The 26,940-nt window shown below is 38.2% G+C and overlaps 2 protein-coding genes and 2 long non-coding RNA genes across 11 annotated transcripts; 2 read left to right on the top strand and 2 right to left on the bottom strand.

The window, feature by feature from the left end:
* Window positions 1-1,048: 1,048 nt before the first annotated feature.
* On the bottom strand, window positions 1,049-15,654 carry LOC136255479 (uncharacterized). Of its 2 annotated transcripts, XM_066048266.1 has the most exons (4): window positions 15,507-15,654; window positions 11,033-11,137; window positions 9,191-9,304; window positions 1,049-2,172 (listed from the first exon to the last, which is right to left on the bottom strand). In XM_066048266.1, exons 1-4 carry the CDS (start codon window positions 15,511-15,513, stop codon window positions 1,181-1,183), a joined length of 1,218 nt encoding a protein of 405 aa, XP_065904338.1. In that variant the 5' UTR covers window positions 15,514-15,654; the 3' UTR covers window positions 1,049-1,180. The 2 variants fall into 2 exon arrangements, with proteins under 2 accessions (XP_065904338.1, XP_065904344.1); XM_066048272.1 differs by lacking the exons at window positions 11,033-11,137; window positions 15,507-15,654 and adding an exon at window positions 9,036-9,064 and having other exon boundaries at window positions 9,191-9,299.
* Window positions 15,655-15,820: 166 nt separating this feature from the next.
* Window positions 15,821-18,039, top strand: LOC136255420 (uncharacterized). Of its 2 annotated transcripts, XM_066048187.1 has the most exons (2): window positions 16,179-16,271; window positions 16,318-18,039. In XM_066048187.1, exon 2 carries the CDS (start codon window positions 16,325-16,327, stop codon window positions 17,444-17,446), a length of 1,122 nt encoding a protein of 373 aa, XP_065904259.1. In that variant the 5' UTR covers window positions 16,179-16,271; window positions 16,318-16,324; the 3' UTR covers window positions 17,447-18,039. The 2 variants fall into 2 exon arrangements, with proteins under 2 accessions (XP_065904250.1, XP_065904259.1); XM_066048178.1 differs by having other exon boundaries at window positions 15,821-18,039.
* A 1,667-nt stretch (window positions 18,040-19,706) lies between these two features.
* Window positions 19,707-24,570, top strand: LOC136255810 (uncharacterized). Its single transcript, XR_010701115.1, has 2 exons — window positions 19,707-21,645; window positions 24,366-24,570. It is a non-coding gene; the product is annotated as an uncharacterized lncRNA (long non-coding RNA).
* On the bottom strand, window positions 19,965-22,049 carry LOC136255782 (uncharacterized). Of its 6 annotated transcripts, XR_010701103.1 has the most exons (7): window positions 21,096-22,011; window positions 20,968-21,049; window positions 20,787-20,921; window positions 20,351-20,667; window positions 20,223-20,294; window positions 20,133-20,166; window positions 19,965-20,084 (listed from the first exon to the last, which is right to left on the bottom strand). It is a non-coding gene; the product is annotated as an uncharacterized lncRNA (long non-coding RNA). The 6 variants fall into 6 exon arrangements; XR_010701105.1 differs by having other exon boundaries at window positions 20,223-20,667; window positions 20,787-20,916; window positions 21,096-22,049; XR_010701108.1 differs by having other exon boundaries at window positions 20,223-20,667; window positions 20,982-21,049; window positions 21,096-22,048.
* Window positions 24,571-26,940: the final 2,370 nt, after the last annotated feature.

The following is a 26,940-nucleotide window of genomic DNA, read 5'->3' as shown; positions in this document are numbered from 1 at the left end:
TTTTTTGATATGTGACCGGATTTGCATACCTTTTTCACACACAAAATGTGACCCATTTCTTGAACTTTGAAGTGTCATAACTTTATTGTCATGGCTTATAATTGCCTGAAATCTTTCACGAGTGTAGCTACAGTATCTGGTTACATTTTGAAACCAAGAGCAAGTTAATCAGTACAAGGACTCAAGGGTTACATCATTTTATTTGCTGGTATGTAAAATGTTTGGAAAAGGTACCCTTTCACAAATCCAGTCACATATAGTGCCATCACAGATGTGACCTTTAGAGCCATCTTTTCACTGAAAATTAATCATTAATCCCTAAGGCATTATTTTATACTGTTAAAACATGGTATCAAATTGAAGGTGTTGCTCTATAAGAACTATAGACTTTTGTTTGAAGTTTGTATCTCATTCCACTACAAAGTTATGATCATTTTTGTAAGTCCTATTATTAATTCTTTGCCCTTGGGGTGGAAATTACTAATGGGCAAGTGATTCGTAGAATTTCATGGTTAATATAAATGATCATAACTTCGGAATGCAATCCCCTATTGACTTCAAATAAAAGCCAAGTAGTTTGTTTTTGCAGCACACTGTGCAAAATGATGCCTCAGGGAGATAAAACAAAAGGATGAATTTTCAATACAAAAATAGCTGTAAAGGTCACCAAAAGTCAAATATGTGATGACGCTATGTCCATAAAATTATGTCACAAGGAGTACAACTTGTATGGAAAGTTTCATAATTGAATAAAAAGTTGACAACTATTGCACTATGCCACTCTACTATATGTAATGTCCAATTAGGGATTACATGTAGTATATCTGCATGTATAGGCAAACTCCCTTGTCTCCATACATTTTTTCTATGATCCCTAATTGAACTTAAATTAAGTCTTCCTTAAACTTGTATTATATATAATATCGTATTATAATATAATTTTCCTGCAGGTTTGCACTACTCTGACTGTTGATATTTCACCACACTCCATCATATTTGTTGATGCTTGCCTGTAGTAGTACTAGAATTATCAACGGTGACTTGTAATTACATAATTAAAATAGATTTAATATAATGTATCATACCTCTACATACAGTGTAAGCATACCTAATAATTATACAATTGCACACAAAACAGTTTTGATACTTCTCCACACACAGTACCAATATAAATGGTAATCTAACAACTAGATACAGTTAAAATCTCTTTAATCTTGTTTTGCAATAGTTTCAGTTCTTCTATCTGTTTTGCTATTCCTTCAGATGTCGGACACTTTTCATCACTAACCAGTTGATGTGCAGCATATCCAACAGCAACAGAATTAATTATCAAACCACCAACCACTATGACTGTGCCACCAATAGTTTTCATTGCAACGGCCAAATTAGTAAAGGTGGCCATTGTGGTAGTAGATTCATTTCCAAATACAGCAGTACCTAAAGCATGGACAAAAGCAAAGGCAACCTTACTGCCGTAAGCTGTGTGAATAGCTGTTGATGGTGAGTTATGGAAGAACCCAAATATATTAAAACCAAGGAAAGCCTTTTCTGTTTTAGTTTTGGCATGTAAGGCTGGGCATACTTTCAGTGATTCATTTCCCAGCTTTTCACAGCATCTTTGAAACTCCTCATACTCAGACTGAGCTTCCTTGCATAGAACTTTGACCTCTTCAACCATTTTTTGCACTTCATTGTTTCCTTTGTTGGACTGAAAATAATTGAAAATCTTAGCTCCTGCTGTGGTTACACCACCAGCACCTGCCAATAGTGCACCGGTGAAGGTAAAACCGAGGCTAGCACCAAATGTATAAGGAGCACCAATAAGCCCGCCAAGCATAAGAGCTCCACCAACCATACTTGTTGATGACCCAGCTACGCTAGCCTTTGTGGAATTTTTGTGATACTCGTCAATGCAAGTTTTGATGCACTCAGCTTGTTCAATCACTTGAGGTAACTTGTCACCAAGCTGTGTAAGCTTTCCTTGAACTCTTTCATAAACTTTCCCACATTCAATCAAAGTATCGTGTAATTGAAGAGATATCTGTTGAAATATGACAGAGTTCTCAATCATGAATGACCTCAGCTGTTCATCTTCTGAAAGTATGGATAGCAATGATGAACGGTCAACAACTAAAGAATCTGTGCCAGCTGAAACTATCAGTGAATCCATGGCTATTAACAAAACACAACATTTGGCTGTGTAAAAACCAATCTTATTCTATTTTATGTTAAATGCATCCATTCCAAGACTTTAATGTGAAGATAGGATGCGATATTCAAAACATGTAGCTAGCATTAAACCCTTGTATTAATGGTGGCAGTCAAGAAATGGCTGGAATGATATCAGTTGGTAATTATGACAGTGTGTAGACATATCATTATTAAAACTGTAATAAAAATATTGCAGCTATTTCTTGGCCACCATCAACCCTGGTTGGTTATTTGAAGACTGCAACTTTTCTCAGTTTAGCTGTTTTGGAATGACTATCATTTTTTCATCTTGCACATGCTTTTCCCACAATTTTGGACAGAAGCTTGGAAGTACATATCATGCAGGTACACTTATAGCTTTATTGTTTCCCCATTATTGGGTAGTCTACAATATTATTTTGCTCTTTCATTTGACATACTAATATTGGTCCACCCCACCCATATGACACAGAAGTATGTGCCAGTCATCTATAATATGTTCACGTTGAGCTCAAAAACGTTTAATAACTCATGATTAGTATAGGTAATCACACACATTTGAGTGCAATTAGGGAATAATTGTACGAGTAACAGTTAAAATTGCACGAGGCGAAGCCGAGTGTAATTTTGGCTGTTACGAGTACAATTATTCCATAATTGCACGAAAATGCGTGTGATTGCCTACTAATCACATAGTGACCACCCTTCGTGGTTTGTAGTACACATCTATCCAGTTCTATGTGGCCATTAACTTCTACCAGGTGATTACATCATCCTTCTTTGTATTACATCATTTGTTGTTGCACTTAAAAGGCTTCACCTGTCAGCAATTCTGATTGGCTACTCAAAATATCTACACATGTTGCACTTAAAAGGCTTCTATTGTCAGCTTATTTGATTGGCTATTCATTATATCACTTTCTTGTTGCACTTAAAAGGCTTCTGTTATTCTGCTGTTTTATTGGCTACTTTACAGTGCAATTACAGAAACAAGGCTGTGCGATTTGGGATTAATTGCACTCCTACTATTGGGACTAATGTATGGCAAATTAAACCACTATGTGATTATGAATGGAATTACACATGATCTTGAAATTTGGCTCACTTGTAGTACTGCTTGACTTATGGCTAATCAAAATTTCCATCATAAATTCCTATGGGGAAGCCATAAAAGTGCAATTTATCCATTACAGCTTTTTTTCCAAACTTTTAATGAAGCCGTGTCTATTGTTGACAGTGTCAATTTGGTGGTAATTTTCAACTAGAGTATGGACAATAGCACATCGATAAAAACAAGCTGGAGTAGTCCATGATATTAAAACACAGTAAGACAATAAGAAGTGTTATATCCCTACTGTGCTCAATATACCATAACGAAAATGCACAGTAGGGATAATTATAACACTTCTAAGTGTTTGCTGTGATTTAATATCATGCACTACTCCAGCTTGTTTCAGTACTTTCATTGATGTGCTATGGTCCCTACTCTAGTTGAAAATTCCAATTTTATTGTGTACTTGTTTGTTAATGAATTATGACTGGTGAGCTAAAAATGTCACCACATGCCCCAGCTTTATCAATTATCATCTAAAAAGTGAGGTATCTATTACCTTCATTGTCTGCTATGTTAGACCCATTACACAGCATTACGAATCAAGAACTGTTCCAAAAACACCTCTGCAATCCACGCTACTACATCAGAAATGGGCATGCCCCAATTACACCAACTATCGTCTGAAAAGTGAAATATCCATTATGCTTCATTGTCAGCACTGTTCAACTCGTTACATAGTATTACAAATCAAGAACTGTACAAAAGCACCTCTACGATCAAAGTAGCCACTATGAAAAATATGGATGATTTCCATTATGAAAGAAAGCCATCACAAATTTTTTGTAGTTGTTATTATATAATAATCATTATGTTTAGCAGTGACCAGCACTAAAGGTCTAACAGCAGTGATTTAGCATAGTATAATATACTATGTGCAAAGTTGTTGTGGTTACTGCTGTGTAGGGTGAGAGTTTAAATCCTGCCTGTGACAAAACTTTTTATCTGTTTTATATACCTTTTTGGTGCATACTTTCTTTAACTCGACTTTTTTTGTCTCATGTATGGACTGTTGGAAAAGTATATAGTACAATAGTACATTTGATAGGTATAGGGCAGGCCATTTGGGTGCACGTTTGTTTGTCTGTGTGTTTGTCCCCATGTGTTCTAGTTGAGCAAGTTGTAACTCCAATCCTTTGTGATGTTAACTACTTTAAAAAACAATTAGCCATGAAGTGTGCATCTGTGTGCTAAGTTAGTTTTGCTCAAACCTTAATTTGTTTGCTACAACAAATAGTACTGCTTTAAATACTCCGCTTTGTTGACCACACTATTACAGTACCTGCATGATACATAATTTGCACATGTCTTGATAATTATTAGTTTAGCTTACATGCAGTTCTGCTGTTTAGCTAACCGTCATGTTCACATCACTTTAATTATTAGGCTGGCATGATGGTGGAATAAGGTTCATGCAAAATATATCACAATGCATGCTACATTATACTTTAGGACATGATCTTTAATGCTTCAATCCCAATGCGTTGATTCATGTTGTTGTGAATATGAAATGGTGGCATGTACCAATGCTCTAATATACCACTTTCACACCTTAGATCAAAGGAAAGCCAGTGCATATATATCACATATTGCACTAGTTCACGAGATATACGCACTGTACCAGTGCGTATATCTCATTAAGCCAGTGCGTTACACACCTATTAGTCCGGTAGATTTAAGGTTGGACCTGGAAAAAATTCGAAGAAAGCTGATTTTGGTATCATTAGAAAGCAAATTTTTCATAGAATAACATATCCAAAATCCTCTAAAATTCACCTAGGAGAAAATGTTTTATGGCCAATTTAGTATTGAGGCATATGTGACTGGATTCAGGAAAGTGGATCTTCCACACACATCCAACTTACCAATTTTTACAACTCATAACTTCAGATTGGAAATGGTATTGACTTGAAATTTGATCAGCAGTGAGCACCAGCATCACTTATTAGTTGCAGAAAATTTCAGATTGATATTCACCTTGTACACTAACCTCTTTATTAAATGCATTTGGTAGACCTATTTTTGCAAATCTGGTCATTTTTGGCTAACAAAAATGTATATATCATCCTTAAAATATTTTCCCATAAGAAATTCATTGCAATCAATATCAGCTGTATGAAATAGGAATAAGACTGGTAATAGAAATAAAAAGGTGCCTATCATCATGTAAGTTCGAACAATTATATTTGTCACGATTATTGTAAACAGTTTCCTCAGCACTTCTGCAACTCTATGCCCTGCAACTGCCACATGCTGCAACATACTTTAATCCATGATTACACTGAGAGCATAACATAGTTACCACATGGATTTGCAGTAGAAAGCTTGCATTTATATTGTACAAATTTAAGTTAAGACTTCTGGTGCTAGTCCCATATCTGTTATCATCAATTGCATACAGCCTCAATCCTTCTAGTTTCCAGCTCCATTATGGTAATGGATCAAATTAGTCATTAAGTTCCTTCTAATGAATAGCTTGTAGATGCACATACAAGTTGTGAAAGTGCGTTGCTCTTGCAATCATCTGCACATCATTTTCTTCTTGATTAGGCCAACTTTACCCTGTTCAAATGTTGCAGATGTTGTATCACAGCCACTCCATGCAAGCATGCGAAAAGAGAAGATGTAATTATGACGTTACAATAGGACCTATGTGCCCAATAATGTCATTGATTTTCTAATGCTCAAATGTTTCCCAACCTCTGAAAGAAAATATATACTTGCTATGCTCTGGTGCACCATGCAGGAGGACAAGAACATCAGTGTCATCAGCTACAACACACTTTACTTCCTTCAATTGCAAATTGAAGTGCACATTGAACTATCAGTGTGTCAGCATCCAAATTACTCTGATGCACAACCTGGTCATCATCTCTCAGATATTGGGATGTTTGCTCTTTTCATTTGCAAGAAAGCTTCCTGACTTTTCTATGCTTCCATAGATTTACTTGACTTAATATCTGCACCTGCACATACCATAACATACCTGGAGATGCTGACAGCCCTACACACTGATTGTACACATGGAGATTCTGACATACTGATGGTCCAATGCGCACTTCAGTTGAAGGAAGTAGAGTGGATGTAGTAGTTGCTGACAACAATGAAGTTCTTGTGCTACTGGTGCATGCTGGGAGCAGAACATGACAAGTACGTATCTCTTTTCATTCAGAGGTTGTAAAACATTTGAAGATTTGGAAAAATGATGACGTTATTGGGCACATATGTAGGTCCTCTTTTCACATGCCTGGGGTGACTGTGATACAATGTTTGCAACATTTGAATAGGTATAGTCGGCCTAATCAGCAATCATATGATGTGCAAACGATTGAAAAGTTAATGATGGATTCTATAATGCAACAGTTGCACATGTTGAAAAGGTTGGGGTTTGATGGGAATCAGTCTGATTCATTGAGGAGTCTCAGGTACACAAACAAAGTACATGGAAATGGTGGCATCAGAAAGTTATTACACATATGAGCTGTGAAAGTGTGCTAACCCTGGCTTGCAGTTGGATGGAGTTTTCAGAATCAATGGTTTTAGTTGGTGCAAGAAGTTATTCATTGGAGGGAACTTAATATGGGGCTGGAAACTAGAAGGATTAAGGCTGCAACCAATGATGATAGACACGGGACCAGTCCCATAGATCATACATATTAATTTTGTACAATATAAATTCCAGCTTTCCACTGCAAATCCATGTGGTAGCTAAACAATATTATGCTCTTGTTGCAAACATGGATTATTAGTGTGTTGCAAAATGTGGAGGAGAGAGTTGCAGAAGTGCTAAGGAAACTGTTTCTTATGAAATAAGGATAACACATTTTGTTGGTCACAAATTACCAGATTTGCAAAAATAGGTTTGCAAATGCATCCGATTGAGAAACCACAACTTAGTGTTCAAGTTGAATATTAATCTGAAATTTTCTCCACCTAATAAGTGATGCTGGTGCTCACTACTGATCAAATTTCCAGTCAATACCATTTTCCAATCTGAAATTATGAGTTGTTAAAGTTGGTAAATTGGATACGATACATATGTATGGAAGATCCACTTTCCTGAATCCAGTCGCATATGCCTCAACACTAAATTGGCCATAAAAAATTTTCCACACTTATGTTATTCTATGAAAAACTTGCTTTCTAATGATACCAAAATCAGCTTTCTTCGAATTTTTTCTGGGTTCACCCCTTTTTTCAGTTATATCTACCAGACTAATAGGAGTGCACACTATATCCAGAAATCATTAGATTTCTTTGTTGTTATACTTTATCTCTCTTCTCATATATAGGGAAGCAAGCAAGTTGTGATTGTGGGTTTGAATTTTGCCAAACAAGCTGTGATTGTGGGAATTAATTATAATACATCAACAGTTATAGTTTGTTTTTTGCTTTTGTAAATGTAGTAATTAAAGTAACATAATTAACACTAGTCTCTTAACATTGCTATATTAACAAAAGTAAAATCAAACTGTTTGATGTATTAAAATTAAATCCCACAATCACTTTTTCTTGGCAAAATTCAATCCCACAATCACAGCCTACTTAGTTCCCTATATAAGAGAAGGGTATAGTAACTAAACATTTTGCCAATTAGGCAAGTCTGCATGCTAAAGTAGAACATATTAGTTATACCACGGGAACTTGTGTTTTGCCTGTATATACGCCCTCGGGCCTGGGCTTGTGTGTATATATCAGGCAAAGCACTCGTGCCCGTGGTATAACTATTTCATATATATTACATACACACATAAAATCAGCAAGTTTAGTGTTAAAAGTCAGTTACTAACAGGCTGTGTGGCTGCTTCCCTACATCCTACTGCATGTGAGCTACTGTTATAGCATCAACGTTAAACATTTAGCCAAATGTTACAGTAAATGAATTACTTTTATCAATAAATAATGGCAAAACATGTGTACAACTGAAAGTAAGCCCCATTCACGTTGTAGTACAGTTACTGTAAATTGCGTTTATCTACGTAACTACATATAGCACCACCAATGTAAGAACAATGCCATCCTACAAGACACTATACTGTATTACTTACAGTTTATTTATATGGCACAACAAGCGCTAACTAGGGACACATCTATTATGCTGTAATAATTTTGGGAATAATAGGTAGTGGAAGGAATTCGGGAATATTCCAGAATAATTGGATGAGTTCTAGGAATAAAATTATAAGTTTTTCTTGCAGTGTGATACAAAAATCTTTTGGATAAATACTGAGACAGTGCAAGCATAAAAATGGTTGAAAAGATCAAGATACTCTAATAGAGCAGTTACTTACCCCAATAGAGCAGTCATTTATACTATAGTCAACTTCGAGTCTGTAATTCTAATATAGCAGTAACTTAGGTAAAACTCTAACTAATATGCTTGTTTTTGCACAAATTTTAGAAATAATTTTTGGAATAGGTAAATTTAAAAAGATTTTCCAGAAAGAATAATATTGAAAGCTCAATAAGCATAATAGACTCCTGCCTAGCATTAACTGTTTCTTAAAAACTGTACAAACAGACTTGATGTTTTCCAATACCTAAACCATGCACTTGTGTAAGTTTAATAGCTAAACAAAATAGACAATACATTGTCAATCTGCTACATGCAAACAAATACGCAACATAGGTATATTCATAGTGTTCGTAATTTTAGTACAACACAGCATGACAGACCCAAGTGTAAATGTTTACAATTACAACCATAACTATGAATACATCAAGTTGTGCTTACTACTGTACGATGCTATTCTGAATTCTTCCCTGCAGGTTGCCATATAAATGTACAATAAGGTCAAACTCAGACTAAGCTATATATACATTGGTACAGGCCAAAGTATTATACTGTATATCAATATGAAGCTTACAACATAAAACATTCATACTCACTTGTATCACATATTGCACCAGTAATATCAAGGGACTGATCACATGTTAATGAGTTGACTACATCACTGCAAGCACCTTCACTCTGACAAGAATTAGGATCACAGGTAGATAAAGCTAAAATATACAAAAACAAGTATTAGAAATTGTACTTATAAAGTGTAGATTTATTTCATGGATAAGTATTTCAATAACAGTTTTATTAGTAGCTTGGTATTGGAGGAGTACCACTATTAAGTGCTAATAAAAGTTTTAAAACGTTAAAAATTAAAAAGAGTGTACTATAATCCCAACTAACGATACAGTAAAAATTATGGGCATCAATATCTTATTCTTATTAGTACTTGACAGTGTCCAGCACTGAAGTTCTGACAGCAACATGTGCTGCAGTCTTTGGATTATCCTAACCTAACAGGAACTGGAGACTTTTAATTGTAATGACTTAACTTAGCTAACAATAAAGTGAAACAGAAAAGGGCCAAAGAAAGGAAAAAAAATCCATCCTACCCCAGAATTCGAACTGCAGGCCACCCAATGTCTAGTCGAGTGCCACATTCAGTCTCCTCCAGGAAGGACAGATTTTCTTCCTTTAAACCTAAGCATTTATTCTTATTAGTACTTTACAGTGTCCAGCACTAAAGGTCTGACTGCAACATGTACTGCAGCCTTTGGATTATCCTAACAGGAACTGGAGACTTTTGTAATGACTACTTAACTTAGCTAACAATAAGGTGAAACAGTAAAGGGCCAAAGACAGGAAAAAAATCCCTCCTACCCCAGGATTTGAACTGCAGGCCACCCAATGTCTAGTCGAGTGCCACACTCAGTCTCCTCCAGGAGGGATGGATTTTCTTCCTTATGACATCTACATGGCCAGGAATTTACTTAATATTCCTTGTACATTATAGCAGGGGTGGATCCAGACTTATGGAAAAGGGGGGTAAAAATGAACTGAGGCACTACATTGTCTCTAGTTTGGCAAGGTGAGACCAAAATAATAAAATAAATAAATAAAAGGTCACAGCCAGCTGACAATAGCTGCCCACCTCATGATCACCAACTACAACTACGCATTTATCCCTGATAAAGTACAAAAAAAATCCTTAAATAGCTCACTACACACTGCTCTAATACTGTGATTGCTTATTAGAGTATCTCGATCTTGGTATACTAAAAGTTTTTTTTTTGGGGGGGGGGGGGGGGGGGGGGATAGCTCCCTTGATCCCCTTTGCATCCGCCCCTGCATTATAGTGTAGTTATATAATGAGAATACTTATAGGAGTCCATACATTAAGAACCCTATCATATTATATATTTAACTGCTACGTATATATACTAGCTTATGGATGCTTATAGTTTGAGTACATTATACTGACTGGGCTATTAGAAGTTATTGTTCTACTCATTTTTATTGATAGCTATACAAAAGAAATAAGCATGCAGTATAATATTTAATAAGGATGAAAATGATCATGATATTTTAGTATTCGAGTATTCTCTAGAGTTAATGATCGAGTACTCACGGTTAGTCTAGCTACTTGTAATCATACCGATTTAGCATATTTTTATACTGACCTTAAGCAGTTTACAGCTTTTCAAGTAACAGCAATGACACACACACTATATTAAAGTACTGATGTTAGTGTTCCTGACAACAAATTATTCCAATCAAACTCTATAGCCTTCATTGTGCCACTCCCTGATGGCAAAACATGTGCTAGGTCACGTGATCTCAACGAGTACTCAAGTATCAGTTTAAGCACCAAAATCCTTAATGCATACTTGAGTACTTGTAGTATTAGTTTGAGTCCTATAATATAATTATACATATACTAGAATTCTTACTGGTCGTATTATTGGATCCATTGTTCATGTCACTACAAGAATGGATATCTACCATAACATAGTCTTCTTTATCATCCATGTGAACAGCATTTAATTTTGCTGATTCTGTAAATTCATATTATGTAGAACCGAGATAAACAATAGTATGTACTACACAAAGAGATGAATATGTTTACTAGTTCATACTTTGATATGATAGATAATGTATATGTGACTGGATTTGTGAAAAGGCACCTTTTCCACACATTTTACATACTAGCAAATAAAATGATGTAACACTTAACTTGACTCCTTATGCTGATTAAATTGCTCTTAGTATCAAAATGCTGCCAGACACTGTAGCTACCATTTCAGGCAATTATGCGAAATGATCAAAAAGTTATAAAGCTTCAAAGCTCAAATAATGGGTCAAATTGTGTGTGAGAAAAAGGTACCTTTTTGAAAATCCAGTCACATATAGGCTCAAATAAACAATAAGCGAAATGCAACTGAATTTTGGAAAATTGTCATGAATGAAATAATTGAAATTTTCATGGCAAAAAGATGTTTTTCAAAGTTTGTCTAGTACATAATTCAATTATTCAAGGTATAAATGGATTATTCAATCCATAAGTTGGCAGAAATGCATATTGAATGCTCTATTTAGAAGTTAAATAATTTAGCTGTCAAACAGCAAATATGCCCATATGGGCAATTTTCAAAAATTCAGTCACAAATAATCACACATAAACAACTACAACTCTTCATAAAGCATTACATAATACAATATGGCACAGGTAAAACTTGAAAAATGTATGTACATGCCAGGGCTTAGCCAGACTTTTGGTGATGCCAGGGCCTAGCTTAGCTGTAAGGGGAAGAAAAAAAAAGGTGATTACCTGTTCACAACAGCTGCCCTCCACCAACTATAATATTATCTCCTTATATCATGTAGCTTGTTGCTACACTGCTTCGTGTGACTGCTCTAATAGAGTATCTCGATTTTGAAGAGTATCTCGAATAATATTCCCAGGGCTGGGCCCAGGTGTCCCGGGTTCTGGCTACACCTCTGTGTACATGTGTTTAGCAACACAGTTAAATAACCATGAACTACTGATTACAAGCATTTTCTTCATAAATCAATCAAAGCAGAGAATCACATACTGTTTTGTTGTGTTTTATTGCAGCATTATTGTCACACAGATGAACCAAGAGTTCAAAATAATAATAGAGGGAGGGTCGGATTGAACACATCATATAGAGCAGTGTGAACACATGAACATACTGTACTGCATACAAACTACACATAATACTTTCACAAACATCTGCATAGAATTGTAGGTTGAAATGATTCTCAGCATGCATGAGTAAGACATTTTTAAGCAGTTCTTTTAATGATGGATACCTCAATAGGCAAAAGTTTTTGCTGGTTTGACATAAGAAATAAGAGCAACGATTTTATAATACAATTTTAATGTTCCTTTGATAGATTACACTGCTCATCAAATATCTGAGTTGTATGAATTTCAACTCTGATACCCCATAGTGCAAAACAACTTACATTAAGAGGATGGGAACTATAACATAAAATAAACTGATGTATTAACACTACTGTGTTGGCAGCAGCATCATGAGCATACCACACTTGATGGGCAATACCTATTTAAATTAATGTCTGATTAAATGGAGCAGCATACATTGGCATCAATAAACAAGAATGATGTGCCAAGTAGCATGTGTTAGTTAAAATGGTAGCAAAGGAGGGACACAGATGAAACATGTTTCAAGAGGGAATAAAAGTTTACAAGTTAGTTTTACAAAAAAAAACCCCAGTGAATATGAATAAACATGTTATCCTAGGTGTTAAATATCTATAAAAGAGTATATACTAGCATTCTCCTAGTTTGTCACTAGTGAGCTATTTAAGGATTTTAATGTACTTTATCAGCTATAAATGTGTGGTTGGTGAGGTGGGCAGCTATTGTCAGCTGGCTGTGACCTTTTTTTTTTTTTTTTTTGGTCTCACCTTATCAAACCAGAGACAATGTAGTGCCTCAGTTCATTTTTGACCTCCCCTTTCTATAAGTCTGGATCCGCCCCTGCTATGGTACATGGTACAGCGTTGAAACCGGGTCACTACTGCTGACCCGGATGACCCACTGACCCGGATTAATTAAAGCCGAGGCGTGTGATAAGAGCTATGCTTCGAGCGTTCGATTCGTGTTGAGTAAACAGGGGCGGATCCAGACTTTTAGAATTGCAACTTCAGCCTAGCTGTAGGTTAAAGACCAAAAAAAAAAAAAAAAAAAGGTAACCTACTGACAATAGCTAACCCTCACCATAGATACCCTCAGTTTCCTGCTACATACTGCACTTACTAATAAATGGGCGTGGCTGAGCATATGTTTGTAACGTGATAAGCGGGCGTGGCTCACGAAAGAGCTACGCGATAGCGTTTATAAGTTTCCACATCGTCAAACGAACAATTTCGTTTCTCACGTGATCCAATTCGGGTCAGACCCGGAGAAAATGTGACCAGGTTGACCCGGATGATCCGACCCGGTTTCAACGCTGACATGGTATACTGTTTGACCAAACCATTTATCCTCACCATTTTACAATCCAAATAGCTACTGAAACTAACCACCAATTGTCTTTCAGAATGAGTAGAGTTGAAGGTAGTTAAAAAATTACCAAAGGGCTCTCTCATCTCAAACAGTATGGTAGTACTTTATTATTAGGGATCTTGGAGATTTGGGTTTTCCTAGCCAAAACAATTCATCCAAAAACCAGCTTCACAACTCCATCCTGGCACCTTGGCAGTATTGGTTTGGTATAACTTAATTAGGGATAGTCTTGGTCTGAGACTGAGACTATGCCTGCATTGACTTTGGCCTTATATGACGTATATTATATATATAGTTGTAATTAGAGTACAGAGCTGTTGTGATTGTAAAATAATTATTGTATTTATGTACAATTTTTATCACCAGGATGCATCAGCCAGACATAGTCTCAGTCTTGGCATGGTCTTGGTCTAGTGCCACACACACACAACACACACGCAGCAAAGCCTTCAGCTATAGTGCTAGCATGGTTGTGCCTACCCAGTGAACCAGCACTGGGATACCTGTGGTGCTCCAACTGGACCTTCACCCACTGTACAGTTGGCATTTGCTTCCCCAGTTAATACCATGCAGGTACCCATTGATGTTACACCTAGGTGGGCTGCTTCTCCAGTTGACACCAGGCCACCAGGTACCCATTTAACAGCTGGATAGACTGGAGCAATGTGAGTAAAGTTTCTTGTTCAAGGAAATAACACAAATTTGGCAAAACCAAGCATCGAACTGGGAACCTCTTTTGATTTCCAGGCCAATGCTATAGTCACTTGGCTATGCTGCCACTCTCTCTCTCTCACACACACACACACACGCACAATGTGAAGTCCTTATACATAGTCAAACCTACTCAGTTGACCAGGACACCCATGCCAGTTGTAAAAATACCTCATGTAACTGTTCTCTTAAATTATATGGACAGCAGTTGAGGATTGTCAGAGGATTTGTCACCCCAGCTTAGGCATTTGCAACCAGTGTAAGCTTACTGTTTATGCACCTATCATTTTTATTACCATTACAGGCTAAACAGGGGGATATACCAACAAAATGTCAGTTCCCCCACTGAGATGTGGGGAATTTGCCATCTGAATCATTTTGCTTCTCTGGGCCATTGTGTACGGGCTCGATTTTGTAGAGTTTTGTCAGTTCATTAGTATAAATGATAGCAAATAACAGTGGGGCCAGGAGTGGGCATTTAGGAAAATGTATCAATTTTGTTTCTGATGTTGACATAAATCTCTTGAAAAGCAAAAGCTACTGCATGAAAAAAAACTTTTACTTATAGACGGGTTGCCTATTTAGGGCGTGTCCCTTGTGTAACGCGAGAAAACGCGACTTTCCGTTTTACGCATGATTACAATGTTGGTCAAGAAGTCAACAAAAAACCCATTTTTTAAAATAGTTTGACAAACGTTTTTGATTCTTCAAAGGTACAAGGTGAGTTAAAATCATCCAGTCTATCATTCTAAGTAGTAGCAAAGTCTTACAAAGAATGTTTTCAGCGAGTTTTATCGCTTTCCAAAAATCCGAGATTGAGAGAAAATCATCTTCTCGCTCAGCCATCACCTTACACGCTGGATATGTTATAGCTCGAACTTTTCTCTATAACATACTTTCTGTTCTGAAGGCTGGCTAACTCTTGCTTGCTAAAGTTAACCAAAACGTTCATTTTCTCCAATAGCCGTAATACATTTTTGACTTAGCGAACTCGGAAAGTATGTGGAAAATTTACGGGAAAACGACCACGCCTTAAAAAGGCAACCCCTAGGTAAATCCGAGGCTAAATCACTACAAAGTGGCCTAACGTACTTAGCATTGAAACACACAAAGTGACAAGCTCGTCAGTGTAATCCGTACATTCGATACGCACGTACCTTCCATACTAGCCACCTTAGCAATCGTCCACTCCGCTGTTTAGTAGTCTAGTAGTACTACGTGTGCCAAACCTCATAAAGTTATAAATCAGGTCACCAAATAAAGGTTACACAGAAGCGTCACTACGTGCTTGTGATTGCGATCAACTCCAACGCGCCGACGAGTGACCATATAGAGAGTATGCAAGGGGCGTGGCCTTACGCATGCGTATAATTCTCCGTAATTAGGAGTGGAAAATCGCTAGGTTACGGCAGGTGCATTGTATAGTGTTTTGTTGTAGTGTTGTAGGGTTTCTGTGGACTTGCTAATTCAAGTTGTTAACTAGTCGGTGTGGCATAGGCGTGGCCCCACGAAGTGTTTTTGCACTAAGTAGCTAACACCATAGATTATATTATAGATCTACCCAGCAACAAAGGATATGGTAAAGAGCTGCTGCGCTGTTGGCTGTCACAATGTCTTTGTGAAAGGGAATGGAATTCATTGGTATAAATTTCCACCGGAGCCTGAAACAAGAGCAAGATGGATTAGTGCAATTCGTCGTGAACGTTGGGAGCCCACGCAAAATACTTGGATTTGTAGTGAACATTTTATCTCAGGTGAAAAAAGTAGCGATCCTTTATCTCCCGACTATGTTCCAAGTGTTTTTCAGCATGTTTCTTCGCCACAGAAACGGAAGTTGGAGGAAAGTTTAAGTAGGTATGAGAGAAGGAAAGCTACTAAGAGGAAGAGAAGTGAGAATTCCACCCAGCGAGTAGAGCCATTAGGTGAGGCTAATGCAAAAACTAGTAGTAATGTACCATCAGTTAACAGTCAAGTAATGACTGCAGCATCAATTAGAACTGGGCATGGCAAGAAACTGAAGAAAGCCAATAGTGGTATTACTTTGCAAAGTTACTTTGAGCAAGCCACAAAATCCAAGGAATGTTGGGAATTGAAGGAGCGTGTGAAGAAGTTAGAGAAACAAGTTGAAGATCTTACAACGCAAAATAAGATTCTACAAACTGTGATTGATGACTATAAATCCAGAACTGGTATAAAAGAAGCGGTATTAAAGAATGATGACAAAAGAGTTAAGTACTACACTGGCCTACCATCATATGAAGTTTTGAAGATTATTTTTGATTTTGTTTCAAAAGGATTGCCAGACTGTTTTTCAGGTGGTAAGAAAACTCCATTTGAGCAGTTTTTCATTGCGTTAATGAAACTCCGCCTGAACCTGGGTGATCAAGATTTATCTTATCGATTTGGTGTGTGTCAATCCACCATATCTAGATATTTTAGCAGATGGATGAATGTTTTATATACCAAACTATCCTATTTGATACAGTGGCCAGAAAGGGGTGAATTGATAAAAACAATGCCAACTGAGTTCCGGAAACACTTCCAGAAATGTGTGGTAATAATTGACTGCTTTGAGATTTTTATTGAACGCCCTACATCTCTTCCAGCACGGGCTCAGACTTGGTCAAACTACAAACATCACAATACTGTGAAATATCTCATAGGAATTACTCCTCAAGGATCTATTGCTTTTATATCTCAAGGATGGGGAGGAAGAACCTCTGATGTTCACATAACTGAGAACTCTGGGTTACTAAGCAAGTTACTACCAGGTGATGTTGTTTTAGCTGATCGTGGGTTTACAATTCAAGAGTCAATTGGATTGTATTGTGCTGAGGTAAAATTGCCCCCTTTCACAAGGGGCAAGAAGCAGTTGACCAAGATTGAAGTGGATGCTGCACGTAGGCTTTCAAGGGTCCGTATTCATGTAGAAAGAGTTATTGGCATGGTGAGGCAAAAATATACTATACTTCAGTCTACATTACCTATATGTATGTTAACTTGTGATGACACTGAACAATTATCAACAATAGATAAAATATTAACTATATGTTGTGCTTTGTGTAATTGCTGTGATTCTGTTGTATCACCTGATTAAATGTATATTAATTTGCCAGAATAAAAATTCATATAGTGTATGATATGATCATTTCAGAATTTAATTACATACTGTATGCATGCAGTATATGGTATAATCTGCAACAATATATAGCCATATTTAGTACACAAGTACAAAACATTACTTTTGTGTTTTCTTATGTCTACATTCAGGACAATACCACTTCCCTTTGGGTACTTGATCTAGAGTCAAGTGCAAGCATGACAAGTGAAACCATTGTCTGGGACAAGCATCATTGTCACAACCGATCATACTACCCTCTGACTCGCCCTTTCCGCAATAACACCACTGCTCATCTTGGTCACTAGATTCTCTGTCATCACTATTCACAAATTGCTGGCTGTCTGTAGTTGGCTGGATCTCCATAACTTCCTGGTTCTCCACACCTGTGACTCCCAGGCTTTCCACAAAATCACTGTCCTCACAAGATATTTCATCGACAACAACCTGATCAGTAGACTCAGTATCATCATTCAGTAGCTGTTCGGTGTGTGATGACTTGCCAGGATTGGTGTACCATTTTCCAACAAGTTCAGGAAGAATTCCTAACTGTATAAATGATTCAGTTCTAGAAATGGCATCGTCAATAAATTCACTCTTTAGCTCAATTCTTTGATTAATCCAGACATCCTTGTTCCATACTACAAAATCACAGTATTGTACATTGCAAAACTTCATCTGCATCTGTACCTGGTAGTAATATTGGTGTGTCTCCTTTAACCTTAAAATTCCATCGTCATCTTGCACCAAAAAAAAAGTTCGAGTTCTCCTCTGCAACCTGTTCCAGATCCTTTTCTCTACCGGAATACGGGCATTTTATCTCAAGTGTGCCATCACCATGACAGCTACAGCTTACTAAACCATCAGGAGTGGCACCAAGGAATGGATACAGTGGGTGCAGCACTAAGCCAACTTCAGAAATTTTAAAATCTGAGTGCTTTTTCTTCATTTCATACATATATTCATTCCGAGCTGCATCTTCATGCTTGCATCCATATGAGCATGCTGCAGAAGTAAACCTCTGCTTGTCTGGATAGCAAATGGACTTAATCAGTGATGTTGATGGTTGTGAAATGTTTGTACTTAGGACATTCTTCAATTTGGAAGCTGTGACACGTCCAGCTCTTTGCTGAAACCAGACTCGTGAACTTGATTGCTTTCTGGTATGCCTTTCTACTAACTCAGCCTGATCTGCAGTGATAAACAGATTGTCATAGACTTCATCACACTTTTGTAGTAGCTCAGGGTATGCCAGTGCAATGGTATTGGGGTCAAAAAGCTCAGTCAGCGACTTAGGAAAATTGGGTAATCTAGCAGTTGGTATGTAAGGGTCACTAAAGCCTTCAGTATGGGACAGCATAACAGGATTCCCACTAGTGGTAGACAACTGGGAATGAAGCACAGATAGGTCAGTGTCTGTAGGTGGTGCAAATGTAAATGCCTTTCTCTTAGGCTCAGGTTCACTAGTTCTTAAAGCTACTTTCCTTTTTTGGTTCGGTGTTTTAAAGTCAATATCAGCGACCTTACTAAATGAAACAAATTTAAACTTGGCAGGTAACCAAGAACATGGCAAGGATGTGACACTGAACTGCCTCTTGATTAAGGTATTACCTTCAGCAGCAAACAGGACTGCTGCTACATGTGAACACACTTCCCCTACTCCAGCCATGCACGTACAATGTGCACACATTACTTCTCCACATGGCTTAATGGCTACCCAGACCTGTAATGATGGTAAAGAAAGCTTCTGAGAGTGCTTTACAGCTGCAGTGAACAAAAAACTTCTTGGTTGTATGTTCAGATGTGTTACAACAACGTTTGTGACCCATCCATTTATGAAGAAGTTATATCCATCTAGACTCTTGTAGGCCAATAGCTGCTCAAATGTGTAGCCTGGCGTGAGGATTAGATAGTTGAAGATATCTCCATGCATAACATCTGGCCAATCCATCCATTCAACAGCACTACTTGTGGATTTAGCGTCCATACGAAAGTATGGATCTACACCACCAAGTAAATCTATCTTCTCATCATATCTCTTACGCGACTCTTCAGACAGCTCCAAACATAGGCGGATCTGAGGGGGGGCCAAGGGGTGCTGTGCCCCCCCTGGCCCTTCCCTTGCCCTCTTGGACTCACAGTACTATATTGATACCAGAAACTGGAATCATTCACACTGTATTCAGAAGTATAGAAAGCCAATGGGAAACACTGCAATAACGCACCTTGATTGCGGACAACGTACCAAGGGGATTAGACACCGCATAGTGGGAGCAGACGGTTGAGATGCGGTTATCCGCGTAGGCGTACGCGGACTACTGTTAGTACCCCGTTTGGGACCACTTGTACGCGGATGTACGCGTCTCACCCGCGATGAAATCCGTACGGTGCCATCAATAAACCGCCTAGTTCTCCGTAAGCACCTATCCGATGTCCGCCAATGAGCCTAAAGGGTCACGCTGGATCCTACGCGCGGGCCGCTGTGTCCGATAATGAATTCAGTTTTTGTCACGTGAGAGCATAATTTAAAATGCATAAATTCCACAATAAAAATAAAAATGTCTTGTTCATTCTTTTACATAACATTCTTAGCTCCATGCACTCCAACGTTCCAGTTCTGTCAATAACAAAAGTAAGATGATGCAGCTACACACTACACATGTACCTTGAATAACTGTTCGAAGCAAAGCAAGTTCAACCTGAAGAAAAACATACATTACAGTGTATCACAAACTGCACATTACTATACACTAACCTAGCACATGCCAAAGTACCAGATGTGAACACTACTTGTGTGAATAGTTCTTTGTTGCAAACACGACAACACCTGGAAAAAGCCTATACATAATGGAAAGAAAATAGTTACACACTATCAGCACGTACCATAGTCACGTGTCCATCAGCTACCACTGTTTACAAGTTGACTTTGACGTTAGCAGAAAGTGGAATATCCATTAGAAGTTTCTGGGTAAGGTAAAGAGTTTGTTTTGTGGTTGATGTCTGCCATCATGTGCCAGAGGGGTCATCATACTGCTACGATCAGCTTGCAACAATCTGGCTTCCAAAGACTGGCTTAATGCCATAGGATTCTGTTAACAGTCTCTGGTGTTTCAGTTATTGAGTACTTGACAGCTTATTGCAAGTAGTGGCAAGGAAATTCCATTGAGATGCTAATGCTGTAAAATATCTTGTAGGAAATCCTAAAAGATAAAGGCAAAATCATTTGATAGCACTGAACTACTGTTGGAAAGCTGGCTAGACAACTGGTACACAGAGAAACACATTAAATTATATCAAGCTACACTAAAACAAGTCTTACCATGAATTTGAATAGTAGGTAACTAAAATCCTTACGACAGCCAAACAGCCCATGGTACGATTGCATCCCAGCAACATAGCAGATATTGGGCTGAAATCATCCACTAAGGGCACGGTGCAATAAACTGCGACTACACTACAAAACAGCCATGGCTTACCAACCAAAACACAACTATACTTACCAAAGAGTACATACCATCACACAGCTTAGTGTTCTAACAGAAGAAAGCAGACTAGGACGGTAGTTCTCTCTACCCGGAATGTCTGTTATAATACATAAAACAGTTATTAAAAACAATACGTATTTCACCGTATCGATTGGCGAAAACAATCTGAGGTGTTTGACACGATGGTATCCTTCACATCTAGATCTGCTCAGTCAAGCGCCATTACGTCTCAGCTGCCAAGCACCCAAAAACCCCCAAATTCCATGAAAGTATCGTCGCAATCATTGGTATTGAGTAGCGCCAATGTTGCGCCATGTTTAACCCTAGTTTTCTTCAACAATCCGGCTGCGTTAGACTGCTTAGCGTCAGTATCCAATCACTTCCGTCAAAAAGAAACCGCACGTGATTTTGATGATCAAAGATGGTTTGTTGTGCGCACGCCTCCACCAGTTAAAAGGTGCGCATCTGTTAAAATAATTCCAGAACAATCTTTAGACCTCGTGTGGTACCTATCATTCTGCTACTGTATTGTGTTCAAGTATTGGACGATAAACGGAAGAAACAACCGTCTCTTCGTTACCGACGTACTGAGCTAGCGGCTAACATGTAGCTATCCTCAGAGTGACTGACACATCCGACGAGATATCCTGTTAGATAGTATACTCTCCGTACCCTCACTAGAACAAAAAAATGGTGAGCCGACCTGTATTTAAGTCTTTGGTGAACTCAAGAGGTGTAAACCTAACCCACATCGTAATTCCATATATGTATCTGTAAAGCAATGAAGAAAATAGGCCACTTCAAAGACGTTCTATGTTTGATAATATACAAATTAACTTTGTACTCATGGTTTTTAGCTTTCAAGATATCTCATTTTATGTTATTACAATGCTCACAGTTTTATAAACTGCAAGCTTTAGCTCTGTACTCATGATTTTCAGCCATCAAGATGTCCCATCTTTTGTTGGCAAGTCCTGTCAAGACGTCCCATCTTTAGGCAGGAAAAATCAGTGGGTACATAGCTGTTTATCAATATCAGTGTTATTACGGTGTTCGCAGTTTCAAAGCCGTACAAGCTTTAGCTCTGTACTCATGATTTTCAGCCATCAAGATGTCCCATCTTTTGTTGGCAAGTCCTGTCAAGATGTCCCATCTTTAGGCAGGAAAAATCAGTGAGCACGTAGCTGTTTATCAATATCAGTGTTATTACGGTGTTTTCAGTTTCAAAGCCGTACAAGCTTTGGCTGTGTACTCATGATTTTCAGCCATCAAGATGTCCCATCTTTTGTTGGCAAGTCTTGTCAAGATGTCCCATCTTTAGGCAGGAAAAATCAGTGAGCACGTAGCTGTTTATCAATATCAGTGTTATTACGGTGTTTTCAGTTTCAAAGCCGTACAAGCTTTGGCTGTGTACTCATGATTTTCAGCCATCAAGATGTCCCATCTTTTGTTGGCAAGTCTTGTCAAGATGTCCCATCTTTAGGCAGGAAAAATCAGTGGGTACGTAGCTGTTTATCGATGTCAATGTTATTACAATGTTCGCAGTTGCAAAACGGTACAAGCTATAGCTCTGTACTCATGATTTCAGCCATCAAGATGTCCCATCTTTTGTTGGAAAGTCCTGTCAAGATGTCCCATCTTTAGTCAGGAAAAATCAGTGGGTACGTAGCTGTTTATCAATATGTTATTACGGTGTTCGCAGTTTCAAAGCCGTACAAGCTTTAGCTCTGTACTCATGATTTTCAGCCATCAAGATGTCCCATCTTTTGTTGGCAAGTCCTGTCAAGATGTCCCATCTTTAGGCAGGAAAAATCAGTGAGCACGTAGCTGTTTATCAATATCAGTGTTATTACGGTGTTTTCAGTTTCAAAGCCGTACAAGCTTTGGCTGTGTACTCATGATTTTCAGCCATCAAGATGTCCCATCTTTTGTTGGCAAGTCTTGTCAAGATGTCCCATCTTTAGGCAGGAAAAATCAGTGGGTACGTAGCTGTTTATCGATGTCAATGTTATTACAATGTTCGCAGTTGCAAAACGGTACAAGCTATAGCTCTGTACTCATGATTTCAGCCATCAAGATGTCCCATCTTTTGTTGGAAAGTCCTGTCAAGATGTCCCATCTTTAGTCAGGAAAAATCAGTGGGTACGTAGCTGTTTATCAATATGTTATTACGGTGTTCGCAGTTTCAAAGCCGTACAAGCTTTAGCTCTGTACTCATGATTTTCAGCCATCAAGATGTCCCATCTTTTGTTGGCAAGTCCTGTCAAGATGTCCCATCTTTAGGCAGGAAAAATCAGTGGGTACGTAACTGTTTATCAATATCAATGTTATTACGATGTTCGCAGTTGCAAAACGGTACAAGCTTTAGCTCTGTACTCATGATTTTCAGCCATCAAGATGTCCCATCTTTTGTTGGCATGTCCTGTCAAGATGTCCCATCTTTAGACAGGAAAAATCAGTGGGTACGCAGCTCACTGTTTGCAGCTTTGAAAACATGAAAGTTTTCAGAAATCTCAGCTATCAAGATTTCTCATAACTATTTTGTTGGTGTTTCCTGCCATATTCCTGGTTTGTGGGTGTGCGTCTGTGTGTGTGTGTGTGTGTAAGTACTTAGTTGATTTACCAAACTGGATTAACATAAGTGTGTATGAGATAGGGTGATTGATCTTTACTACCCTAAACCGGAGGAGCTCATGGTTCGCCATGTGTCATAGCTCTACGACATTGCCTGCAGGACCAAACGGGGCACTGAAAATATCATTGTCCATATGGAGTCCTTTGACACTTTTAAGTGGGTATGCATAATGTTCGTAGCATTTGTTTATTAGTTACGAAAGCCAAACAAGTGTTGAGTAGGGTTCTGGGAACCATAATCTATGGTTCCCAGAGTCCTTTTAAAATAATTAAATTCAATAATTTTTAGCATCACAGTTGAATGGTTTGAACAATTTTGGAGACCATAAGATGTTTGATGTAGCATGACCAGCCTCCTCTGCAAGATGTTAATTATATATCCACTGATATTGAAAATGAACAATTTCCTCTTTACTGTGCATTAATCAGATCAAATGCTTATAAGTATTCTTTAATGTTGTGACTGTGTAGCAAGATTTAAACTGCCCACTTGTCTGGCATGTGGAACTCCAAGCTTGTATTAGTGGCATAGTTAAAACTGTGAAATGGAGCTGAATTGTGGGATGGTATGCAGGGGTGGTGGGAAAAGCCCACAGTAACTGTATAATATGCTAACTATTATTCATATGTACTACCTGCTGAAAGTAAAGCAATTGTATAACAATGATTGTATTGTAAAGCCGTGTCCGCCACATCATTCCTTCCAGCATGTGATTTGTCCATTATGTGTTTGTCAGGTTTGATAATTAATGAATTGTACATATACAACACTTATACAGGTCCAGCAGTGGTGCTTTGTGATATGCCGAGGATTTTGCTGAGTTGGACACATATGAGGATTTTGCTGAGTTGGACACATACGAGGATTTTGCTGAGTTGGACACATACGAGGATTTTGCTGAGTTGGACACATACGGCTATTGAAACTACTACATATTGAGTTGTTTGTTTCTGTTTGCAGGCTAAATGAACTGTCACAGTGAAGTTATTGTCATAATAATTATATATGTCACCTGTCTATGCACATACTGGACGTGGTAAAGGTATGCAACTGGGCTAACAACTTTGCCATATGATTGAAGCTAGCCTATAACCATGAGCTGCTGTCAAGTTGGACAATACATACCATAAACGGGAAACACGAATGAAAGAAGTATAATAATTTATAATTGATTAATGCATGACAAACAATGTTCTGAGTGTCTTATTGAAGAAGGGGGGATGTATACTGTTACGAAGTTAGTTTAGTTACTTGGTCCATGAAGCCACACTTCCCATGATGTCATAGCTCCAATTCAAGTATTTGTTAATATGACAGCTTTTATGGTGAGTTCTACCAAACTTCAATGTACTATTCATGTCCCACTCCAGGTAGGGTGGGGAATACAGCAGATTTGAGAAGGTCTAGTGTCAAATTTCCCAGTACTGAAGCTAAAACCCCACTATATTCCCACCTCAAAAGGGGGTTTCTGAGGGGAATTAATTTATCAAAATGATTTTTGACCGCCACCATCAAAAGCTCCAGGATGTAGATGGTCAAATCCCCAGTAAGTGTATCGGGATTCCGGGGGTGGGGCTAGCTTTAAAAAGTTGATGTAGGTATATTGTGCCATAATATGCCACAGAACTGCAGGTCTGGCACTCTTGCAGCTAATGGTAACCGCACCCGCGGTACTTGCCACTAAACACGAGTGCTGGGGTATAATCTGTGGCGAGGAGGGGTCTCATGCTAGCTGATGCATCATGTGCAAAGTGTTTCCAGCACCGAGACACAGTGGTCGCCTGCTTTCAAGTGCCCAGGCGCCAGTTTCACCATTAATACCTAAACTCCGGCATCGATACTCCCGATTTTTCTTATCAGTCGTTCATTGGCCTCTATGTGTCCAGGCTCGTGATAAGCATTTCGTACAGGTTTTGCATCCAATGTTCACCTTCCAGTACCTGACTGGTAAAGTGGACAGTAGTGAGTGCAGGCCTCAAGCTATAACGCGCATGGGCTATAATTCTGAATCTGTGGTTTTAGCCCTATAGATACATCATTGTGGGAGCCTGTAGCTACTATAATTATCTACCCGTTACTTCCGTCTTGTCCGCGTTGTAGAATAAGTTGCTTTGCGGGTATAGGCGTTGTATCCGCGTAGTGGAGGAAGCCATTAGGCGGGCACCGCACGGGTTTACACCCGTATACAGTCCGCCTCGGTCCGCCAAGTGAAATGATTCGCGGACAGCGTCCATTCCGTATACAGTGCTAGTATCTCCTGTGAAAATAGAAGACAACAGTTATAAATATACTTTACAATTATACTGTACACTAAAGAAAGTAAGTTTAAGTTATTGTGCCAAGATCGAGATACTCTAATAGAGCAGTCACTACTCTAATAGAACAGTCACAATTCTAATGTCATAACAATACTAGCTACACCTTTATATTTTGATTTATTACACTTTACCATCAAACAGGTTTTATCTCAGATAGGTTAACTAATCTTTATATAAATTGCAAGCATACACGTTTTAGCTAAATGTTACCAAAAATGCTCCCAAATTCAAACCTAGGAAGTCTAATTTTAAAAATTTTTCTCTAATTACAATCTTAAAATTGTATGTCTATCATTCATCCAGCTATACTGAATATAATTATGCAACTGAGTATAACCTGTGTACTAGAATTCCTCTTAGTGGAATAGACACTGTTGTACACTAAAACTTTTTGCCCCCCCTTGGCCCCCCCTGACAGTGCCTCCTAGATCCGCCTATGGCTCCAAATAATACTTATATTTCAAATCAGCACTCATTAGTATCAATTAGTTGTTTGTACACAAAAACAAATGCACAGAAATCCTACAACACTACAACAAAACACTACAGCGCACCTGCCGTAACCTAGCGATTTTCCACTCCTAATTACGGAGAATTATACGCATGCGTAAGGCCACGCCCCTTGCATACTCTCTATAAGTATAGTTTCGTTGTTTCAGGTGATTATCACATTGACCGACTTTTAATTAAGACGAAACAAACAGGTGCTAATAGACCTTTTCGTTTAACTAACCAAAATGTCATTAGTATTATCAAAGAGTTAGCTAATAATAGTGGTATAGGGAGAGTGTCCAACCCTGTATGCAGAGCTCTCAACCTGTCAGTTACCTTAGAGTGATGACTGAGTTTAAAATGAGTGAGAAATAAGTATGTAGGAGTGAGACATGCTGGTGAACATCCGACAGTGTGCAAAACATACTTAGCTAAGGGGTCTGGTGGCCATGTACCCTGGGAAAATTTTGAAAAATAGCTAGACTATACAGATTTGAGAGCATCTTAAAATATTATTATTAATGTAAGTGATAAAGCAGTAAA

This window comes from Dysidea avara, chromosome 1 (assembly GCF_963678975.1).
Source record: "Dysidea avara chromosome 1, odDysAvar1.4, whole genome shotgun sequence".
NCBI lineage: Eukaryota > Metazoa > Porifera > Demospongiae > Dictyoceratida > Dysideidae > Dysidea > Dysidea avara.
This window is presented reverse-complemented; position numbering and strand designations above follow the sequence as displayed.